This window comes from Chiroxiphia lanceolata, chromosome 26 (genome assembly GCF_009829145.1).
Source record: "Chiroxiphia lanceolata isolate bChiLan1 chromosome 26, bChiLan1.pri, whole genome shotgun sequence".
Classification (NCBI taxonomy): domain Eukaryota; kingdom Metazoa; phylum Chordata; class Aves; order Passeriformes; family Pipridae; genus Chiroxiphia; species Chiroxiphia lanceolata.
This window is the reverse complement of record NC_045662.1, coordinates 2,317,201-2,336,124: the sequence shown is the minus strand read 5'-3', so window position 1 is coordinate 2,336,124 and position 18,924 is coordinate 2,317,201. Positions and strand designations below refer to the sequence as shown.

The following is an 18,924-nucleotide window of genomic DNA, read 5'->3' as shown; positions in this document are numbered from 1 at the left end:
CTCCAGCTGCCACCCCAACCCAGTGCAAACACAAATCCCTGGGGACCAGCCCAGCTTTGGGGCAACACACTTGCAGCACCCAGCTTCCCCCATCCCCAGTGTGAAAGCTCAGCATCCCCTTGCAGCATCTCCATCCCCCCCCCCCCCCGAATCCTGGCTCCCATCACAGCTGACAGCTCGTGGGTTCCCTGTGAAGCACGTGCCTAAGGAAGGGGCTGGATCAGGGCCAGAAATCCCCAAAGTCCAGGCGTGAGCTGTTCGAAGGGTTGGGGGGTCACCGAGCCCGAGCTGGGACAGGGCTGGAGCTCAGGACTGCTGTGACTCCAGCACTCGATGACACTCATTTACGTAAGAGCCCGGGGGGGGGGGGTCCAAGGTCAGCGATCGCCTCCCGCCCTCCAGCTCCCGATTATCTTGGGATCAGCCGCTCTTGAGGCCCCCACTGCAGCTCCCCCCCGCCCCGGCCCGACTTTCTTCTGCTTCTGTAAATAAAACTTCGTATTTGTTCTGCGGTGATTAGGTGCAAAACTAATCCCAGGCCGGGGATTATTGCAGCCTTAAAGAGCTGCGATCCGCTGCAGCCCGGAGCAGCAGGGGAAATGAGGGGATCTGGGATGATCCACCCGCCCCCCTCCCATCCCATGGCCTCTGCCCCCGGTCATGCCTCACGCCGGGAAAGGGAGGCCTGGGAGCGGCTCCTGTCGCCTGGCAGAGGAGCAGGAGGCAGGTGTCTGCCCGCCCACGCTCCGGTGTTTGTTTGCTTTCCGTCCTCCTGCGAGCTCAGGTGCCCAGGCGGAGGTGACACCCCGAGCAGAGCCGGGGAGCAGCAGCCCCAGCCCCGGCACTCACCCCGTGTCCTTCCCACAGCCACGTCCTGGAGCGTCTGCTTTATATCCCGGCACACCAGGCTCCCCCTCTCCCCCCTTCCCACCAGGGCGATGCTCACAGAGCAGAGAACTGGCACGGTGAGAGCTGGGTTTGGAGCCAAGTGTATTTTGAGCCTGGGAAAGCAGGGCTGGTGCAGGTGTGCTCCATCCAGCTCAGCTCCTCGCCGGTAATTTGGAGCTCCCTGGCTCCTTTCTGCCCCGTTAGTGGAAGAAAAGAGGTCTCCGAGATCATCAAGATCCTGCAAGTTTCATGAAAATTGCTTTCTGGAGGAGAGGATTGGGGAAAAAAATAGAAAAGAGGCACACTGAACACTGTCACTCAGGGACTGCAACGCAGGCTCAGCCCTCGTTACACATCAGAGAATCCACCCAGGAGCCGGGTGTGTCCTGCAGCGGACACTGGATGCAGCTGCAGGGGTGAGTGATGGGTGCCCTGAGCTGTGAGCCCCTGACACACAACCCAGGCCCACCATCCTCGCAGAAGACGGAGGCAGACACCAGGTTACCTTCAGCACAGGTCCAAGGTCCGTGCAGCAGGTGGGATTGGACACCAGCCAACCCTCAGCACGGGTCCAAGGTCCACAGAGCAGATGGGATGGGGTTGGACACCAGGTTACCTCCAACACGGGTCCAAAGTCCGCCCAGGAGATGGGGCTGGACACAAAGTCCAGCCCAAGGGGAGCCTGAAGGTCCTGCCTTGAGCTCAGCTGGAGCTGCTGGGCTGGGTGGGGGGTCTGGGTGATGCTTTTGAGGGCAGTGAGGGCTGGCTGGTGCCCCGAGGGCTCTGCCAAGCCGGCAGCAATGTTTTACAAGATACCTTTAAACCGAGGATGATTTCCCTTCCCCACTGCGATAACATCTGGAGAGATTTTGCTGCCTTCTGGCTCCTGCATCATGCTTGCTGCTGAAATTAGGAGGCTCAGCGAAATCACTCCCTGAGGAGAAGAGAAGAAACGTAAAAGCAGAAAAAAAGGAAGAGATTCCCCCTCTATTCGCAGAACTCCTGGAGGGGAGCTCAGGAAGCAGTGGGTACTCAGGCTGGGGGGGGCTGCTCTGCACCCCCTGCCTGTACACGAAGCTCCCAGAGAGGAGATTTGCTTTAAGATCACATGAATTCAAAACAAGAAACACCCCGGGTTCCCTTCACCAGCTGAGGCACCCTTTGGGCACCACACAAACCCGTTTTCCATTTGTTTAGGTTCATTATCCGCCACGGGAAGGTGGCTGGGGGGGGGGCTCCCACACCCCTCGGTGCTGGCAGGGCCTGGCCAAGCCGGGTCTATTCTTAGCCGGCGGGTGGCCGGGCAGGAGCAGACAGGGTGAGTGGGGCCGCGTTCCTCACATTCCCCTTCCCCAGGGACAAGGAGCGCCGGGAAATATGCAGCCACAGCTTGGCAGCAGCTGGGGGCCATCAGCGGGGGCCACCCCGGGCAGGGGAGAGGGGGGAGGTGGCGTTGGGGGCGTCCCAGGGGCAGCAGAAGTGTGAGAGGGAGGGGGTGAGCTGTGGTAGGGTCTGGGGGTGCCCCATCCCTGCAGCTCGTGGCTTCAGCCCCCGCAAGCCCTGGCTGGCACCATCCTTGTCTCCCTGCTGCTGGAGCAGGGCTGAGGGGGGTGGAGGTGAATGTGGGGGTGAGGGGCAAGTGAGAGACCCCATATTGACCCCTCTAAGCAAGTTCAGAGTCCCCCCGGCCCCATGGCTTGGCTAGAATTCCCTACCAAGGGGGACAGGGCCAGATCCAACCCAAATGACAGCCCTACTCCTCCTTTGTCCATCTCTGATGGAGGATGGAGGATGGAGGAGTGTCACCCACACCTGTGAACACTTTGCACCAGCACCCAGCTGGGTCCCACCCTCACCAGGGGATACACCCGGAGATGTGAGCTGGGCTGACCCCCCCCAGCCCCACAGAGCCCCCACCCTGCCTGGGCAGCATCCCTCCATCCCACTTCCTTGGGCTGTCTCAGCAGTAGGACCCCAAAGCAGGCTCTGACCATGTCCCAGCGCTGGTGGGGACTGTCCCCACCCCTCGGGGCTCCCCCCTGAGCTGACACTGTCCCAGCAAGGCTTTGCAGGTGACAGGGAGAGAATTGTCCCAGACCAAAAGTGCCAGGAGTGTGTGGCCCTGCCCTTGGCACTCAGTCCCTCTCCCCCTTGCCCAGGAGGTTTTCCAGACCTGCTGCAGCCTCTGCCAGCACCCTCCTGCCATGGCCACATCCTGCCCTTCCCTGCTCTTCCCTGCAGCATCCCTGTGAGTTACTGCAGCCCGTGTGCCCCATCCATCCTCCTGGCAGGTGAGTCACGAGCCGGCCCCGTGCCTCAGTTTCCCCGCTGTGCAGTGAGGACGGGCAGGGTGCCAGGGTGGCTGCTATGAACCAAGTGGGCCCCATCCCAGAGCAGAGTCTCTGTGGTTTTTCCTGACACTTCCAAGAGTGGGAAGTGGCTTTTGTCAGGAAGCAACATCCGTGACTCGGTTTAATGTCACTGAGTCCTTCCCAGGTTTGCAGTCCCCCCTGGGGCTGGTGTGGTGGAAGGCCCAAGCTGCTGAGGGTTCATTTTGGCTGCACATTTTACCTTTGTTTGGTTTGGGTGGGGTTTTTTTGGTTTCATATTTAGCAAACAAACGGTGTGGAGCTGAGAGCTTGGAAAAATAAGTCAGGGTTTGGAGTGGTGGGGCAGAGGAGGGAGCCAGGAAAAGGACCATCCTTCCCCCTACGAAATAAATTTACAGCCCCAATTCCTCCCTCCCCTGTCACATCCCTGGAGCATCTTCCAAAAGTGAAGGGCAAAGCAGGGGCACAAGCTGTGCCAGGCACCAGGACACCCGAGCGTGTCTGGGGACTGTCCTGGTGGCTGGAAGCAGCTTTGGGGACCACGAGAGCCCCGTCTCTCCCCTCCCAGCTGTGTTTGCAGTGTGGCTCTAATTACAGAAATGTGGAGAAATGTCGTCTCTCAGTTGGCAAACATTTCTCCTGGCAAGCACCAGACGACAGCTGCCATGCTGGGATTCCAGTGGGCTCCCATCCCCTCCATCCCACACCTCCCACCCCAAATCCACACCCCGTTTCACGGCTGTGCCCCCTCGCCCGATGTGCCTGTGCCTGCCCAGGGCAGCCCCTTGCTGGGTAGGTGATAATTCCTGCACAGATTCTAATTCCCTGCACTCCCAGCTGGTTCCTTAGGCACTTGTGCTGCAGGAGCAGGGAATGGGAGGACACCCTTGGGAAGCACCCAGGCCTCCTTTGCCCTTGGAAACTAGGTGGTTTCCCACTGATTCCCCAGGGTGTGGGAAGGAAGAAAAGAAGGGGAAAGGAGCAAAACCTCAAAAACACCCAAGAAGGAGAAAGAGGAGGAGGAGGAGGAGGAAGAGGAGGAGGAGGAGGAGGAGGAGAAGAAGGAGGCAAGGAAAGAACTGAGGGAGGGAGGAGGAGGAGACAGGGCAGGGAGACAGGATTACTGCTCAGTCGAATTAGAGGGAGCCCTTCAGCTGCCTTGAACAGCAGGAGAATTTGCCCGAAGACCCCAATTTTTCCTATTTGGGACAAAATGTAAGCACGGGATTAACTGCAAGCATATGCTTAAAACCCAGGGAATTGAAAGAAGTCTGGGCATAAAGTGCTCTGGAGAGGGCAGGGAGGCAGGGCATGGGCCAGCAGTCGGGGGGATGACCCGGCTCTGCAGGGATGTACTGAGGGAACTGGGAGAGCTGGGGGGGGCGACTGGAAGAGCCATGGGTGCACCAGGAGGCTCCTGGAGCTTAGTGAATAATAGCCTGAAAGGGAATGACATGACTCAACTCCATCTGCGAGGGCTGTGTGGGGAAGAGGGTTGGTAAGAGAGGCTCTTCCATCAGCCACGTGATGGGATGAGGCTCCCTGGCAAGAGAAAGGGGGATCAAAGTGCCAGGCCCGGAGCAGGACAAGCCTTCCTGGGATCAGCTGAGGGGCTGGGAGGCTGGGGCTGTGCCCTGCCCCATGCCCAGAGCCCCCCACTCTGTGAGCCCTCACGTGCCCTTGCCGTCAGACACATCCGTGTCCACGTGACGTGCCCACGAACATCCCCGGACTGATTTATGGGATGAGAGAAGGGCAGGAGGCCAACCTTAAATCCTGGCTGCCTGGTGATTAATAATCATAATTATTATCATATTAGCTGTAGTAATAATAGTTTGCTTTCCCCTGCAGCACTGGGCATCCAGGAATCTCAGCAAGGTTTCACCGGGCCAAGTGACCAATGTCCCTATTTTCTAGCGAGGAAATTGCGGCACAGAGCTGTCTCCCTTGAGTCACACAGTATATCAACAAGAAAACAGAGAAGGCAGGAGTCTGGACTCCGTGTCCCTCTCCCTCCCCCATGCTATTAAGCTGCATCTGTGTAATATAGAGCAAAACATCCTCCACGACTCGCAGTAAATCATGGCAGAGGCAGCGTGCAGAGTGGATGGGGGGAGATAATGGGTTTTTCACCCTCTTCAACAATAGAACAAGTTTTTCTCCGCTGGGGAAGGCTGACTTCTCTGAGAGACAGAGATAAAAGCAGCACTGAGGCTCTGAAATGGGCCTGAAAGGGCACCTGCCTCTGCTCATCTACTTGCTTTGCTGGCCCAGGGACAGGAGGAACCCAGGAAGGGTCAAGAGTCCCACGGGCATGGCCTGGTCCCCGTGGGCATTGCTGAGGTGCACTGGAATATTAATTGAAAATCCCAGCAAAACACTCCTGCTGATGATAATGGACCATAATCCTCTTAGACCAATTTCATGCCTGAAAAATCATGCATAACAAAATAATAATAGAAAGCCCCTCAGTGGACAGTGTCCGTAGCAGTGGGCACAGGAGAAGAGGGTTGTCCAGAGGGGATTTCTCAGGGGGGAAAGGGGGCTGGTCCCCTTGGCCTCCACCCCTGAGGGACACAAAGGTGTGGGCAGGAGACAAGCTGAACATCTGCTCTAGCAGGGCAGCATCACTGTGGGACCTCGATGTCCCACAGAGACGTGGGGACTCCCGTGCCCATGGGAATTTCTGTGGCCAGAGAACCCTGGGACCTCCTGGATTCTCCGTGTCCACCAGAGCTCCCAGGACCCCTTGGACCCTCCTGAGTTCTCAGGATCCCCGGGATGCTCCATGTCCCTCAAGGACTCTTCGTGCCCACACAGTCTTGTGCCAGTCCCGGTCCTCCCATGCCAAGGCTCGCCCCAAACAAGCAGCCAGCCCCCCCTCCCGCCCGCCCCGCCCGCCCCTTCAGCACCACCGGGAGTGGACAGCGCCGGGTGCGGGCCCCGCCCGACCCACGGCACCCGATACCCCCGGCACCCCCGGGAACACCCCGACATCCTTCCCGGCACCCCGGGACCCCCAGGAACACCTTAACATGCTCCCTAGCACCCCCCGACATTCCCAACCCCCCGGCCCTGCCCCCACGCTTCTGCCCCCCTGCACCTCATTTTCACCCCCCAGCACCCCCTTCTCTGCCCCCCCTGTGCCGACCCACACTCCTGTACCCCCTCTTCTGCACTCCGCACCCCTCAGCACCCTCTTCCTCTGCTTCTGCACCCTTGCAGCCACAGATATCCCCCCTCCAACGCCTTCCCCCAGCGGCACACCCTCCTCTGCCTCTGCACCTCTGCATCTCCTCCTCCCCCGCACCACCCCCTGCGCCTCAGCACCACCTGCACGCCCCCCTCTACCCACCCCCCCTGCACCCCGGCATCCCTCCTCTGCCACCCCCGGCATCCAGCGCCCTCCTCCACCATCCCCACCCGTCAGCCCCGGGCACCCCCAGCACCCCTTCCCTCACCACCCCTTTATCCAGTGCCCCCAGTACCCTTCACCTGCACTCCCGCCAACTTCCCCCACCCCCAGCACAATCTCCTGTACCCAGAACCCCAAACCTCCAGCACCCCCGGTCCCAGCAACCCAAGGACCCCATCTCCACCCCCCCAAGCACCCCTCATCCCCCAAGGACCCTCCCTCCACTCCCCATCACGCCCTGTCCCAGCATCCCAAAGCCCCCATGCCCATTCCCTCATCATAGCACCCCCATTCCCTAATCCAGCACCCCAAGGACCCCACCTACATCTCCTCATTATCCCCTGTCCCAGCCTCCCAAGGGCCCCTTTTCCACCCTCTTATCACTCCCTGCCCCAGCCCCCCGAAGAACTCACCCCCACCCTCCCCAAACATACCCCATCCCAGCCTCCCAAGGACCCCATCTCCACCCACCCCAAGCCCCCCATCCCACCCCCCCCCGCCAAGGACTCTCCCTCCACCTCCCCATCACCCCCCTGTCCCACTACCTCAAAGCTTCCTCCACCCCCATCACCCCCACCCCAGCCCCAGCCCTCCAGAACCCCCATCGCCCCATCCCAGCCCCCCCGGGACCCCCACCTCCAGCACCCCCAGCACCCACCTGCTCCCCCACCCCACTCCGGAGCACCCCCGCCCCCGGGGCCGGGCGGGGCCGGGCGGGTGCCGGTGCCGGTGCCGGGGGAGGCCGGGGGGCCCGGGGGAGCCCCGGGGGGTGCGCGCCCCCCGGCCGGCAGCTGTTGCTGCTGAGGGCTGCCCCCGGAGCCTCCGGCGGGGCCGGGGCAGCGGTGACTAAGCACTTTGGGGGATTTCTACTCTTATTATTTTATTCTATTATTTTCTCCCCCTCTCCGGCAGGTCCTCCCCCTTCTTCCCCCCCGCTTCCCCCTCCCATCCTCATCCTCCCCGGCCGCCCCCGCCCGGGGCCGGGCGCGGCAGGGCGGGCGGAGGGGTTCCCCCTTCCGGCCACCGGGAGCATGGGAGCCCCGGGCCGGCTGGGCTCCAGAGCTCGGCCAGCCCTGGGGTGAGGCGGAGCGGGGCCGCGCCGTGCCGGGCCGTGCCGAGCCGCCCCGGGGCCGGGCCGCGCTCCCCGCCGCGCCCGCGGCAAGTTCCGCCGCTCCCGGGAGCGCGCAGAGCGCAGCGGAGCGATGCCGGTGCGCCGGGGCCATGTGGCCCCCCAGAACACCTACCTGGACACCATCATCCGCAAATTTGAAGGACAAAGTGAGTACCGCACCCCAACCCCCCCGCCCCGGTCCCGCTCCGCTTCCCTCCCGCCCCCCCCCGGCGGCCGGGGCGGCCCCCCAACTTCGGAGCGCAGCGGGGAGACACGGGGAGGGAGGCGGGAGGGTGTCCCCGGGGGCACGGAGGGGCCCCTGTGACCTCCCGGAGCGGGGAGAGGGGTGCGCGACAGCCCGGCAGTGTCCCCGCGGGTATTTATAGACAGCGCGACGCAGGGGGACGAGCGATCCCGGCGCCGGTGTTCCCTCGGGAGCCGGGGACACCGCGACACCCGCAGCCCCCGGGCTGGGAGGGGGTCCCCGGGGTGGCGGGGAGGGGGTCCCGGCCGGCTGGGCTGGGGGACAGGGTGTACCCGAGCGCAGCCGGGCTCGCTGCCTGTTTGCCTTCAACTCCGCGCTCTCGGCGGCCGCCGTCCCTGGTGAAATGTTGCCATTTGCTGTTGCTCCGAGTAATCCCTTTATATGAATTTTTGGGCTGGCTTTCGTGTCAGATACGGCGAAGAGCCCGTGCACATCGGGGAGCGCTGGGGTTTGTGTGTGCCTGGGAGGGGGCCGCGGGGCTCTGCCCGGCGGCAGAGCTGTCTGGGCACCCCGACGGGGCCGGGTCCCCCCACACTGCTGGGGATGAGGGGAGGAGACCGTGGGACTGGAGTCCCCCCAGAAGCTGAGCTCGGGGGGCTGCCGTGGGGTGCTGGGGCTGTGCACCCCCCACTGCCCCGACTCGCTGCGGGTTTTCTCCCGTGTCTGAGTTTCCCGGGTGGGCAAATATCCGTGGCGCTGCCATCCCTGCCGGGTCTGCGCTGCCTGCCCCAGCTGTGACTGACGTGACCCTGGGGATGGAAAGTGAGAAAAACTGTCCCTGGTTCCTATCAGTTCCCCCTGGGAAGCGGCGGCTGGGGAGCAGCGGGGGCACGCGGCGAGGTGTCCCAGTGGGGATGGAGCCAGGTCCCCTCATCCCTGCCCGCTCCCTGCCCGCTCCCCGCCCGCTCCCTGCCCGCTCCCCGCCCGCTCCCTGCCCGCTCCCTGCCAGCCATGTCGGGCACCGGCTGGGTTCTGCCGAAACATCACCCCACGCTCCCCCGCGGCAGTTTCGTGCTGTGACAGGTGTTGGGAGACACCAAACCAGCACACCCGACACTGCCACAGGCAGAGGGTCCTTCCCTGCTTGTGGGTGCCCTCACCCCCTCCACTGCAGTTCCCACGGGTGCAGCGGCACCTGGTGAGTCCTGGGGGAGCTGGAGAGGCCCAGCGCTTCCTTGTCAGGGAAGCAGAGCCCCTGTAGGACCAAGGGCAAATCTTCAGGGGATGGCAGGGCAGAAAGCAAAGTGGGGGTGAAAATACCCCCAAGGAGACTTGGTTCTGCAGCTCCTTCCCATCCCGGCCTTGGTCACATCCCTGAGCTGAGCTCAGCTTGCTCCGGCGCCCTGCCAGCCCCGTAAATCCTGTCCTGCGCCAGCCCAGCCTGGATCCGGTCCATGGGGCTGACACTGGATGGGGAACTGTTCATCACAGGTGGGGAGCGTGCCCCAGGAGTGGGGCTTTGGGGGAAGGTCCCCTCCTTGTGCCACCTTCCAGCTGGCAAAGCAATTCGGATAGAGAAGGATCGGGAAGAGGGAATTGGGAAACATTTGTCTGTGGTGGTTTGTGCTGTTTGCAGCGTCGGCGCTGGTGTCAGCCCTGTGTGGGAAAGGGAAAGGTGCTGGAGTGGGAACCCCCCACAAAGGGTGACCACAGGGTGGGATGAAGCAGGAGACCTGTGCAGCATCCCTGGGGACACCAGTTTTACTGGGAGGTGTCCTCTGGAGCTGTGACTCTGTAGGTGACATCGGGGAGAGCCCTGATGTGCCTGAGAGGGGTCCTCCCACCCCACTGTGTCCCAGCTCTGGGTGCCAAAGCTGTGCAGAGGTTTCTCCTGCATTTGGATGAAATTCCCGGTGAGGCTGGAGCGCAGCAGGGCTCTGGAGCATGCAGGCTGCAGATGCCATTCCTGGGTAATCCAGGAGATTAATTGGGGTCTGGACTGGGAGGCAGCCTCCAAATGGACCCTCTGCTCTGACCTGCCTCTGGCTCCAGCCCAGAGTTGATGCCAAACTCTGAGGGAGATGCTGCTGGGAGGGGGCACAACATCCATCAGATCAACATCCACAGCCCCCTGTCACCCCAGCAAACCTGTCCCAGAGAGGGTCCTTCCCAGCCCAGCACCCCTCGATATCCTTGGAAAAAAAGCCCCAAAATCCAACCAAATCAAAGCTCTAGGCTGGGTTTCCCACAGGATAAGGATGGAAGTGGCTCCATATGGGCTGGATGACGTGGTCTGTGCAGCACTGCCACACACCCTGGCACGACAGCGAGTCCAGCCCCAGCCCAGCCCAGGTGGCTGCAGCACCAGGAGGGGATGGGGCAGCACCACTCCCTGCCTCAGTTTCCCCTCTTGTCCACCTGAACCCTTTTCTTTTTGAGCACAGGGGCCATGCAGACCAGCAGTGTCTGGATTTCACATTAGGAGAATTATTAGTGATGGGTCTTACCCAGCTTCCCATGAGCCAAGCCTCACACTCACTCCTCCTCTTGCCCCTTGCCTGACTTCAGTCAAATCTGAGCAAGGGTGGAAAGTCTCTGAGATAACTCAGGTCCCTGATAAGCTCCTGGGAAGGGACGGAGGCTGCAGTGCTGGTCAGGGACAGATTGCCCATGTTTTAGACAGCAGAGAGTCCCCACATGCAAGTGGTGAGATGTCAAGGCTGCATGGATTGGCCAACCCCAGCAAAAACTGCTTCTACTGGGAAACCCCCCCGTGGGCCCCCCTGTCCCCACGGTCACCAACTCACATGAAACTGGGGATGTTTTCTCTCTCTCAAGAGCTGAGCAGCACCCGGGGTGGTGTGGGATGACGTCAGCCATCCTCCCCCCAGACCTGTCACCGGTGTCCCCGGGGAGCCTGGCCCTGCACAAGCCCCACAGTGGGTGGCATCAAAAATCCCAAGCAACCCCCCCCATCCTCCCAGGCTGTCCCCAGTCCCTGTGGGTCCCCACCAACCTCCCCTTAAGCCTCGTGCTCTCCTGCCTCCCCGCAGACCGCAAGTTCCTCATCGCCAACGCCCAGATGGAGAACTGTGCCATCATCTACTGCAACGACGGCTTCTGCGAGATGTTCGGGTACTCCCGCGTGGAGGTGATGCAGCGCCCCTGCACCTGCGACTTCCTCACCGGCCCTGACACCACCAAGAGCTCCATCGCCCAGCTCACCCAGGCCCTGCTCGGCTCCGAGGAGTGCAAGCTCGAGATCCTCTACTACCGCAAAGACAGTAAGAGTCGCTCTTCGGGGTGATCCGGCTGTGGGAGGTGTCGCCTGCCCTGGATTTCGGGCTGTCGGGAGCCGGTGATGGGAAGCAAACGGGGTCTGGTGCTACCGGGATTGCATCAGACTCGGGGCTTTGCTGAGGGTGAAGCCATGGTGGGATGGAGCCACCTCTGCTGTGATGGAGCACTGTGGGCATTGGGACCTTGAGCGATGGATGACATTGCCAGGTTATTTGGGAGTCAGGCTGTTTTCAAGCCCTTGGTGGTGGCTCAGAGCTCCCGGGGCAAGAAATGGCATTGCTCGTGGGATCCCTGCATCATGAACGAGGATCCCATGGGAAGCCCATGGAGGAGCCAGGCAGGGACATGGGTTTCCCAGTCTGTGCTCCAAGATGAGATGAGACAGAACCCCCATCTCTGCTGAGAGCCGGTGAGGCCGACAGCCTGGGAGCTGCCTTTCCAGCGAGCAGGATGCGGCTGTGCGTGCACAGATGGAATTACGTTAAGATGAAAATGAAGCTTTGATGGAAAATACGAGTGATTAGTTCTAATACGGCAGGAAGTTAAATAAATATTTAGTGCTTGATGCTGCAAAACAGCAGTGGCCAGGGCTCCCAGGGGCGGGGGAACGCAGGTCGGGAGCTCACGGGAGGTTAAAAATATGAAGTGTTTCCTTTTTTTTTTGAACCTGTGGAGCTTTCCCGTCGCTCCAGATCATATTGATGGGGGGTTGGCCCTGAGCACGGGGCTGCATCGCTCTGCCGGCAGCTCCCAGAGGAGAACCAACTGGAAGCAAGGGGAAGGAGCAGGCAGGAGCCCTGGCTCCCAGCCCAGCACCCTATCTTGAGGGCTGGGACCCGTGTGTCCTGGCCTCCCTCCCAGACCCTATCTCCCGGGCTGGCATCCAGGTGCCGGTGTATCAAGCCCGGAGTTATCCGCTGGCAGCACCCCTGCGTGTTATCCCGGCAGGGCTGGACCCTGCGCGGTGTCAGGATGAGGCCGCTCGGTCGAGGCTCTTCCCGCGGGGCCATTCCTGGGCGGAGCGGGGCCGGGAGCGGTGCCAGGGCTGGGTGCGAGTCCCCCCTCGGCCGCTGCGGTTTCAGGGCCTGGCTGGAGCCCAGCACGGCCCGGGAGGCACACAGAGGAGAGGCACACAGAGGAGAGGCACACAGAGGAGAGGCACACAGAGGAGAGGCACACGCCGTCCCCCTGCTCCCACCCCAGCGCCAGCGCGTGGCCGTGGCAAGGACAGCGTGTGCAGCCCTGTTCCCCTCCCTCCCTCGGGATAGTTTCCCCATCCATCCCCGGGGACTTCTTGGCTGCGAGCCTGATCCATCAGCGTCCTCCCCGCTTTGAAGCATTCCTGCTGGGCTCACGGGATGCTCGGTGCTGTCCTCGGAGCCCTGCTCTTCCTCTAGGCCATGGGGAACTCTCATTGGAGCTCCGAGCTGCTTTCTTCTCTTTTTTATTAAAAAAGAGCGGTGTGGGGGGGGAAAAAGCCCAGAAGCAAACCCTTCATGTCTATTTTTAAAACCCAGCCCCACCAGCAATATGCTTTCCAATTGTTTCCCCCCAGCACTCAGCCTGCAACCGCTCAGCCCATTATAAATGGGTCTTATCGGCAAAGAAAAGGCCTTTGCATTATAGGAGCTGCTGCTTAATTAGCCGGCGGAGGCTCCGAACCCGCCTGTCCTCCTTTTCATACCGGCAGCACCAATCTCCAGCCTCGACCTGCTGTTTATTACTGCGGTACTCCCGGCTCTGCGGCTCCCGGGGTTGTTTCCTCGCTTTTCTGGTTGACAGAGGCAAAACTGCATCCCAAACCTGCCCTTCAGAGCCCCCCCCCCCCCCCGCTGCAGGGCTGGGGTGGGATGGGTGGATGGGTGGGTGGATGGATGGGTGGGTGGATGGATGGATGGATGGATGGATGGATGGATGGATGGATGGATGGATGGATGGATGGATGGATGGAGGTGGGAAGGGGGTGCCCAGGCAGGTGGTCCTGCCCATGGACAGGAGGATGCTGAGTGATGGGGTGATGTGTGGCCCCGGGGACAGCCTGGCTGCCTGGGCCCCATCTGGATGCCCATGCTGTTGTCAGCTAATTATAAACAGAACCAAAAGATCCAGGGGTGCCAGCAGCAAGCCCAGCTCCGGGCAGATGAAACGGAGCCAAGAACCAAGTACCAGTTAGGGAAGGTGGGCCCAGCCCGGCCAGGGCAGCTGTCCCTCCCCGCCACAGCAGCCCCAAAAAGGCCTTGGAAAAAGGGGAGAGCCTGTCTGCAGTGCGTGTGGGCTCTAATCCCCAGCTCAAAGCTGAGAGATCAGTGAAAAGTTAATTTCCTTACAAGATGCTCCACAGCTGGGGCTGCCCCAGACAGGGGGGTCAGCACGGGATCAGCTCCCGCCGCGCCGAGGAGCAGCCACAGCTGCCAGCCCTGGGGACACGCTGCCCCTGGGGCCAGGGGGAGCTGAAACCCCTCCAGCATCCCCTGGGGGTGATGCTGAAGGGCTGGTGGAGCCGAGCTGCACCCAGGGCTGGGGTTTTTCCACCCAAGAGGGATGTGCTTTAGGGCAAAGACACCGGCAAGAGCTCCCAGGGTCCCCAGAGTGGCGCCAGTGGCCACAGGTGCTGGGCACCACGGTGCTGGCATGGCCTGAACAGCAGCAGCTGGTGGCACCCGCTCCAGTTAATCTGCATGAATGTGATGCTGATGAATATGAAAGGGGAGATGTGGCTGAGACAGCCAGAGCAGCTGGTGGGGTAGCCCCAGCCCCTCCATCCTGTCCCCTCCCAGGCAGAGCCCACTGCTTGTCCCCTCCAGCAGGAGCAGTTTGTATCAGGCCCCTGGGAATGGGGATGAGAGGCTGGCATCAGGCTGGCAAACTCGTTACACTGGTGCATAACCCGGGATTTCTCCCCAGGGGCTCCAGGAGCACGGAGGCTGCAGAGTGACTGGGATCACCCAGCATGTCCCCCCACAGCTCCCCATGGGGGGTCCAAGCAGGCAGCTGGGCAGGCATGGATTGGGGGGTGTCACTGCACCCAGAGAGGACAGGGGACTCATGTGACGTGTTCCCAGCCCAGGGCACATCCATGGCACAGCAATCACCTCTCCAGCAGCTGCTGCCAGGAAGCCTGGCCGAGGCAGGGGGGATGGATCCAGCCAGGGTTCCTCTGTACAGCTCTGTAAACAGCAACATGTGACGTACCCAGTGGATGCACTGGGAGCAGGAGGACAAATCCCACCAGCAGCTGCTGGATCCTGGCACTGTCAGGGTAGGATTTGGTGCTGGCATCCCTAGGGAGCCTCTGCTGCTGCACCATGGGGTGGACAAGGCAGGACAGATGGGAATTCCTGGGTGGTGGAGGAGCAGGGAAGCACAGCCAGCTGACAAACCCCAACCCCAACTTGAGCTCTTGGCTTGTACAAACCCCTGCAGTTTACACCAAGATGAGGCTGTTTGCTTTATGTTCCTTTAAGGGTCAGGCTGTGACCTCAAAAAGGGACAGACACCATGGCCCAAATCCAGATGGGGACTTGTAAACATCCCGCCTCACAATGGCAAACACTGGTCCTGGAGATCCCGCTCTGAGGATCCAATTCCTCCATCCTCAGCACGGCTGTGCTGCAGCTCCAGCCACTCTGGTTGCCCTGGGGCAATAATGCCACTCCTTTGCCCTGGGGACAGTGTGACTAGGGCACAACCTGGAAGAGACACATTTTCCATCCTCTGCTGCTCCTCAGATGCTTTTTGCTTGGACCTGATATCCCATGAATGGAAGTGTAGGTCCAGAGCATCCCCAGCTCCCCCGGGATGCTGCCCAGGAGGCTTTTCCCTGAAATCCTTGCCGTGGCAGAGCTCCCAGTTCCCACCCCAACCACTCCATCGTCATCCTCACCAACTGTTGTATCCCCAGTGGGAGGTGTCCCCATGTCCTGTGAAGACAGGGCCCTTGGGATGGCTGGACAGCCCCAGGAAATGCTGTCAGCACTGCAGCTTTGGCCACAGAGCCCTGCTCTAAGCTGGACTAATTCCTGCAGCCAGCACGGATTTAGCAGGGGAAGGACTGAGGGCCTGGATGTGGCCACTCACTTGGCTTGTAGAGGGGGTTAAGCTGCATTTTACCAAACCTCTGTATTGATCCAGGACCCCTTTTGGCTCCTGGGGATCAGAGCATCCCTCCACCTGCACCCAAACCGCCTGGCTGGGCCTGGATCCTTCCCGTGGCCACGCTGTTGGTGGGTACCCTCACCCCCCTGGCACTCCTGGTTTTCCTCCTCCAGTGCTGCTTCCAACCAGCGAGTCCTGTCAGTGCAGGAATCCCTGCCCTTCCTCGCTGCACACAGGGAACCTCCACCCCCCTGACGTTACTTAATAAGGTCATTTTCCCTGCTCTGGTGTCCCAGCGGGTTTCAGTCTCCCGATGCCCTGTCTGGGTGTGGGATGAGGGGCCAGTGCAGACCCCGTGGTGCACATTCCCTCCCTGCACAGGGGGCTGCAAACCCAGGTGTTGGGGCTCACCCTGGACCCCAAGAGTGACCCATCTCCCACCGGCTCAGCCCCCACCTCCATTATTTTCCATCCCACCTCAGGGATTTGCTTTAGGGCCTCCCAGCAATCTGCGCTTCCCTTTGAAGTTCCACCCAGCCCTGACACTGATTTATCCCAGGACGGGAGCACAGCCCGGCCCTCCAAGCATCTCCCTGGGTGTGCCAGCCAGCCCCAGAGCACAGCTCTGCCCCCATCCCTGTCCCCATCCCCTCCGTGCCCTTCCCGGCCCCTCTCCTCTGCTCCTTTATATAATACCACTATAGATTTAGCCACTCTGCCATGAGACCCCGCAGATTAAATCTCCCGGCCGGGGGGAGGGCAGGGCAGGCCTCGGTAAGAGCTCGGAGGGCAGATTAATAGCCTGCTTTTTTAATATTCGTAACAATACTGGTTTGTGTCCAGCTCTTGGAAACCCCCGTGTCCTGTTGATTAGTTTAATACCGATGATACCGACAAAGGCATTAACCACCGGCGGCTGAGGGGGATAAAGAGGGACGGGGAGGGAGGGCCCCCAACGATGACATTTTTAATGTTATAATGATAAGTGCTCGCTTTTATCAAGGTCAGGAGACACACGGTGGGTCGGGAAGCGCAGACCTCCGAGCGCTCGCTCGGCTCGGGGGAGGTGGGCTGGGTGCTGGGAAGATCAAACCCAGGGGTTTAGGGGATGAAGTGGTTTTCCCAGCCCGGGCAGACCCACCACGTTGGCTGTGGGACCCTCCAAACCACCACCCAAGTCTTATCTCCCGTGCCGAGCCCGTCCCGCAGCGCCCACTCTGGGTTTCACCCCCGGTGGCACAGACACCCCCCCGGAGGTGGCCACGGAGCACAGGCAGGTTGTGAATGCCCCCAGGGCTCCTCCAGGAGATCATTTGGCGGCTGGATAAAATTAGACGGATGGAGACAGATTAGCTGAACAGCTGAGGGGAAGAGACAGGCAGATGGATGGGGACAGTCAATCGAGGAACGAGGGTGGGAGTGTGGGGCTGGGGTCCCTCCCGGGGCTGGGGTCCCTCCCGGGGCTGGGGTCCCTTCAAGGGCTGGGGTCCCTTCAAGGGCTGGGGTCCCTCCCAGGGCTGGGGTCCCTTCAAGGGCTGGGGTCCCTTCAAGGGCTGGGGTCCCTCCCAGGGCTGGGGTCCCTCCCAGGGCTGGGGTCCTTCCAGGGGCTGGCTCTGCCCACTGTTGCCACAGCAGGTCTGGGGTGCCTGGTTTTTGGGAGGAAGGGAGGGGAGGCTCAGCATTCAGCAGAGCCCAGCCTGGTTCACCACAGGGAAACCAAGTTAGGGCAGAGGGTGCCAGGGGTCTACCAGCTGCAGCCTCTCCCCAGAGCTAGGGGTACCCCAAATCACAGCTGCCCAGGGACCCCAAATGTTGGGGCACTGCCCTACCTTTGGGCCAGCCTTAAGGGAACACACTGCTTCCACCCCTGGCACTGATGCTCCATCATTCCCTTGATGCCATCCATGCTATTCAATGTGGGCCTGAGCAAGACACTGAGTTCCTGGCACGCAGGGCTGGTTTTGGGGTGATTCCCCTGGTTTTGGAGGGTCTCACACCCAATTAACTTTTGTTCAGCCCTGAATTGGCCAGGCAGTTGGACTAGATGATCGCTGCAGGTCTCTTCCAACAGAAATAGTCTATTTTATTTAATTTAATAAGGGATCAGCGAGGGGCTCACAGCAACATTGGCCAGGGCTGCTCAGGCTCAGCACCTCCCAGATTTGTAGGATCAAACCAGGCACCAGCTGCCTCTCAAACCCAGCCCCAACCACCTCCCAGCTGCTCCTACTATTCCTCCAACTGGATGTAACTGGGCCCAGTTTTCAGCTGTTCAGCATTGGCCATGGGATTAACCCTTCCCACGCCACACAGGGCCTGCCAGGACCCAGCCCCCATGAGAACAGCTCAGCACCACCCCCTCCCACTGCCACAGAGGAGCTTAGGAAGGAAAAGTGAAGCAGTGAAGGGATGCAGGAGGGCAGAGCACCTGAGTCAGGATGAGGCCTTCTGGATCAGGATTCCTGGTGCGCTGGGGAAGCATGGAGCTGATGGCTGCCCACACCAATGAACCACGAGGGTTCCAGGTAGTTGGTGATGCTTCAAAACCACCTGTGGGGAAAAAACCACCTCATTTCCTAACACACCAAAGGAGAAAGTATCCAGTGCCAGGGGACATCACGAGCACAGGTGAGAGGGTTCACCTGTGCACACCCCTGCACGCACCAACACCGACACCGGCAGAGCCACGGCATCCCGGGGATGGCACCACCTCATCCTGCAGGGCATGTGCCACCTTAACATCCCAGGGGATACCTCACCCACTCAGCATCACCTACAGGACATCACTTATCCTCAGATCCCCAAAAATCCTGACAAAGGGAGGGAAAAGGGCTCCTTTCTTCCCGCCCCCCTGGCACCGCACACAGGTGACCGACAGCGAGCCCCGGGCGGCCCTTCCAAACAGCTCTGTCTGCCAGAAACCCCTCCCTCCTGCCCAGCTCACACGTTTAAGGGGATTTTCCTCTCCTTGTGGGGAACGACGACGAAATAAAGAAAGGAAGAAAGGAATAATCCCGGGCTGCCGGGCTCTTTAAACAGATTTCACCGTATCCGTTTCTTGCCCGCTCTTGTGCCCGCGCGAGTGCCCGTGGATGTGCACATCCCTGACGTCAGGGCAGATTTTGAAGTTGCCCGATGCCGGCCATCTGCTCCTGATTACGGGAGGCCCTGAGCTCCTTAAAATTATACGCACAAAGGCCGACATCCCCCTCCCGGCTGGAGCGTGGCCATGGCCGGAGCGGGAGAGCTCTGGATCGGGCCGGCAGCACATCCCTGCCCGAGCCGCTAATCCCTGGTGAGCAGAGCGAGGGGGAAAGGCCAGGGCAGGGATCTGCACGGGGCAAAAACTGCCGTGGGAGGAGGTGGCTCGAGGGGGAAAGGCCAGGGCAGGGATCTGCACGGGGCAAAAACTGCCGTGGGAGGAGGTGGCTCAGCTCCAAACCGGCCAGAGCGGTACCTGGGTGCTCCGTCATCTCTGGGAGGTTTGGGATCAGAGCCCGGGAATGTTCAGGGCATTTGCCAGAGGGGCTGTGGCTCAGGGGGTCCTGCTCCCACCAGTGTCAAAGCAACAGGAGACAGC

At 61.0% G+C, this 18,924-nt stretch overlaps 1 protein-coding gene across 2 annotated transcripts in view; it reads left to right on the top strand.

The window, feature by feature from the left end:
- Positions 1-7,813: 7,813 nt before the first annotated feature.
- KCNH6 (potassium voltage-gated channel subfamily H member 6) overlaps positions 7,814-18,924 on the top strand; it is a 34,677-nt gene continuing 23,566 nt past the window's right edge. For both annotated transcript variants that reach the window (XM_032711250.1, XM_032711249.1), the window contains exons 1-2: positions 7,814-7,911; positions 11,003-11,233. In XM_032711250.1, coding sequence (XP_032567141.1) covers positions 7,836-7,911; positions 11,003-11,233 — 307 coding nt within the window. In that variant the 5' untranslated portion in view covers positions 7,814-7,835. The remainder of the gene's footprint in view (positions 7,912-11,002; positions 11,234-18,924) is intronic.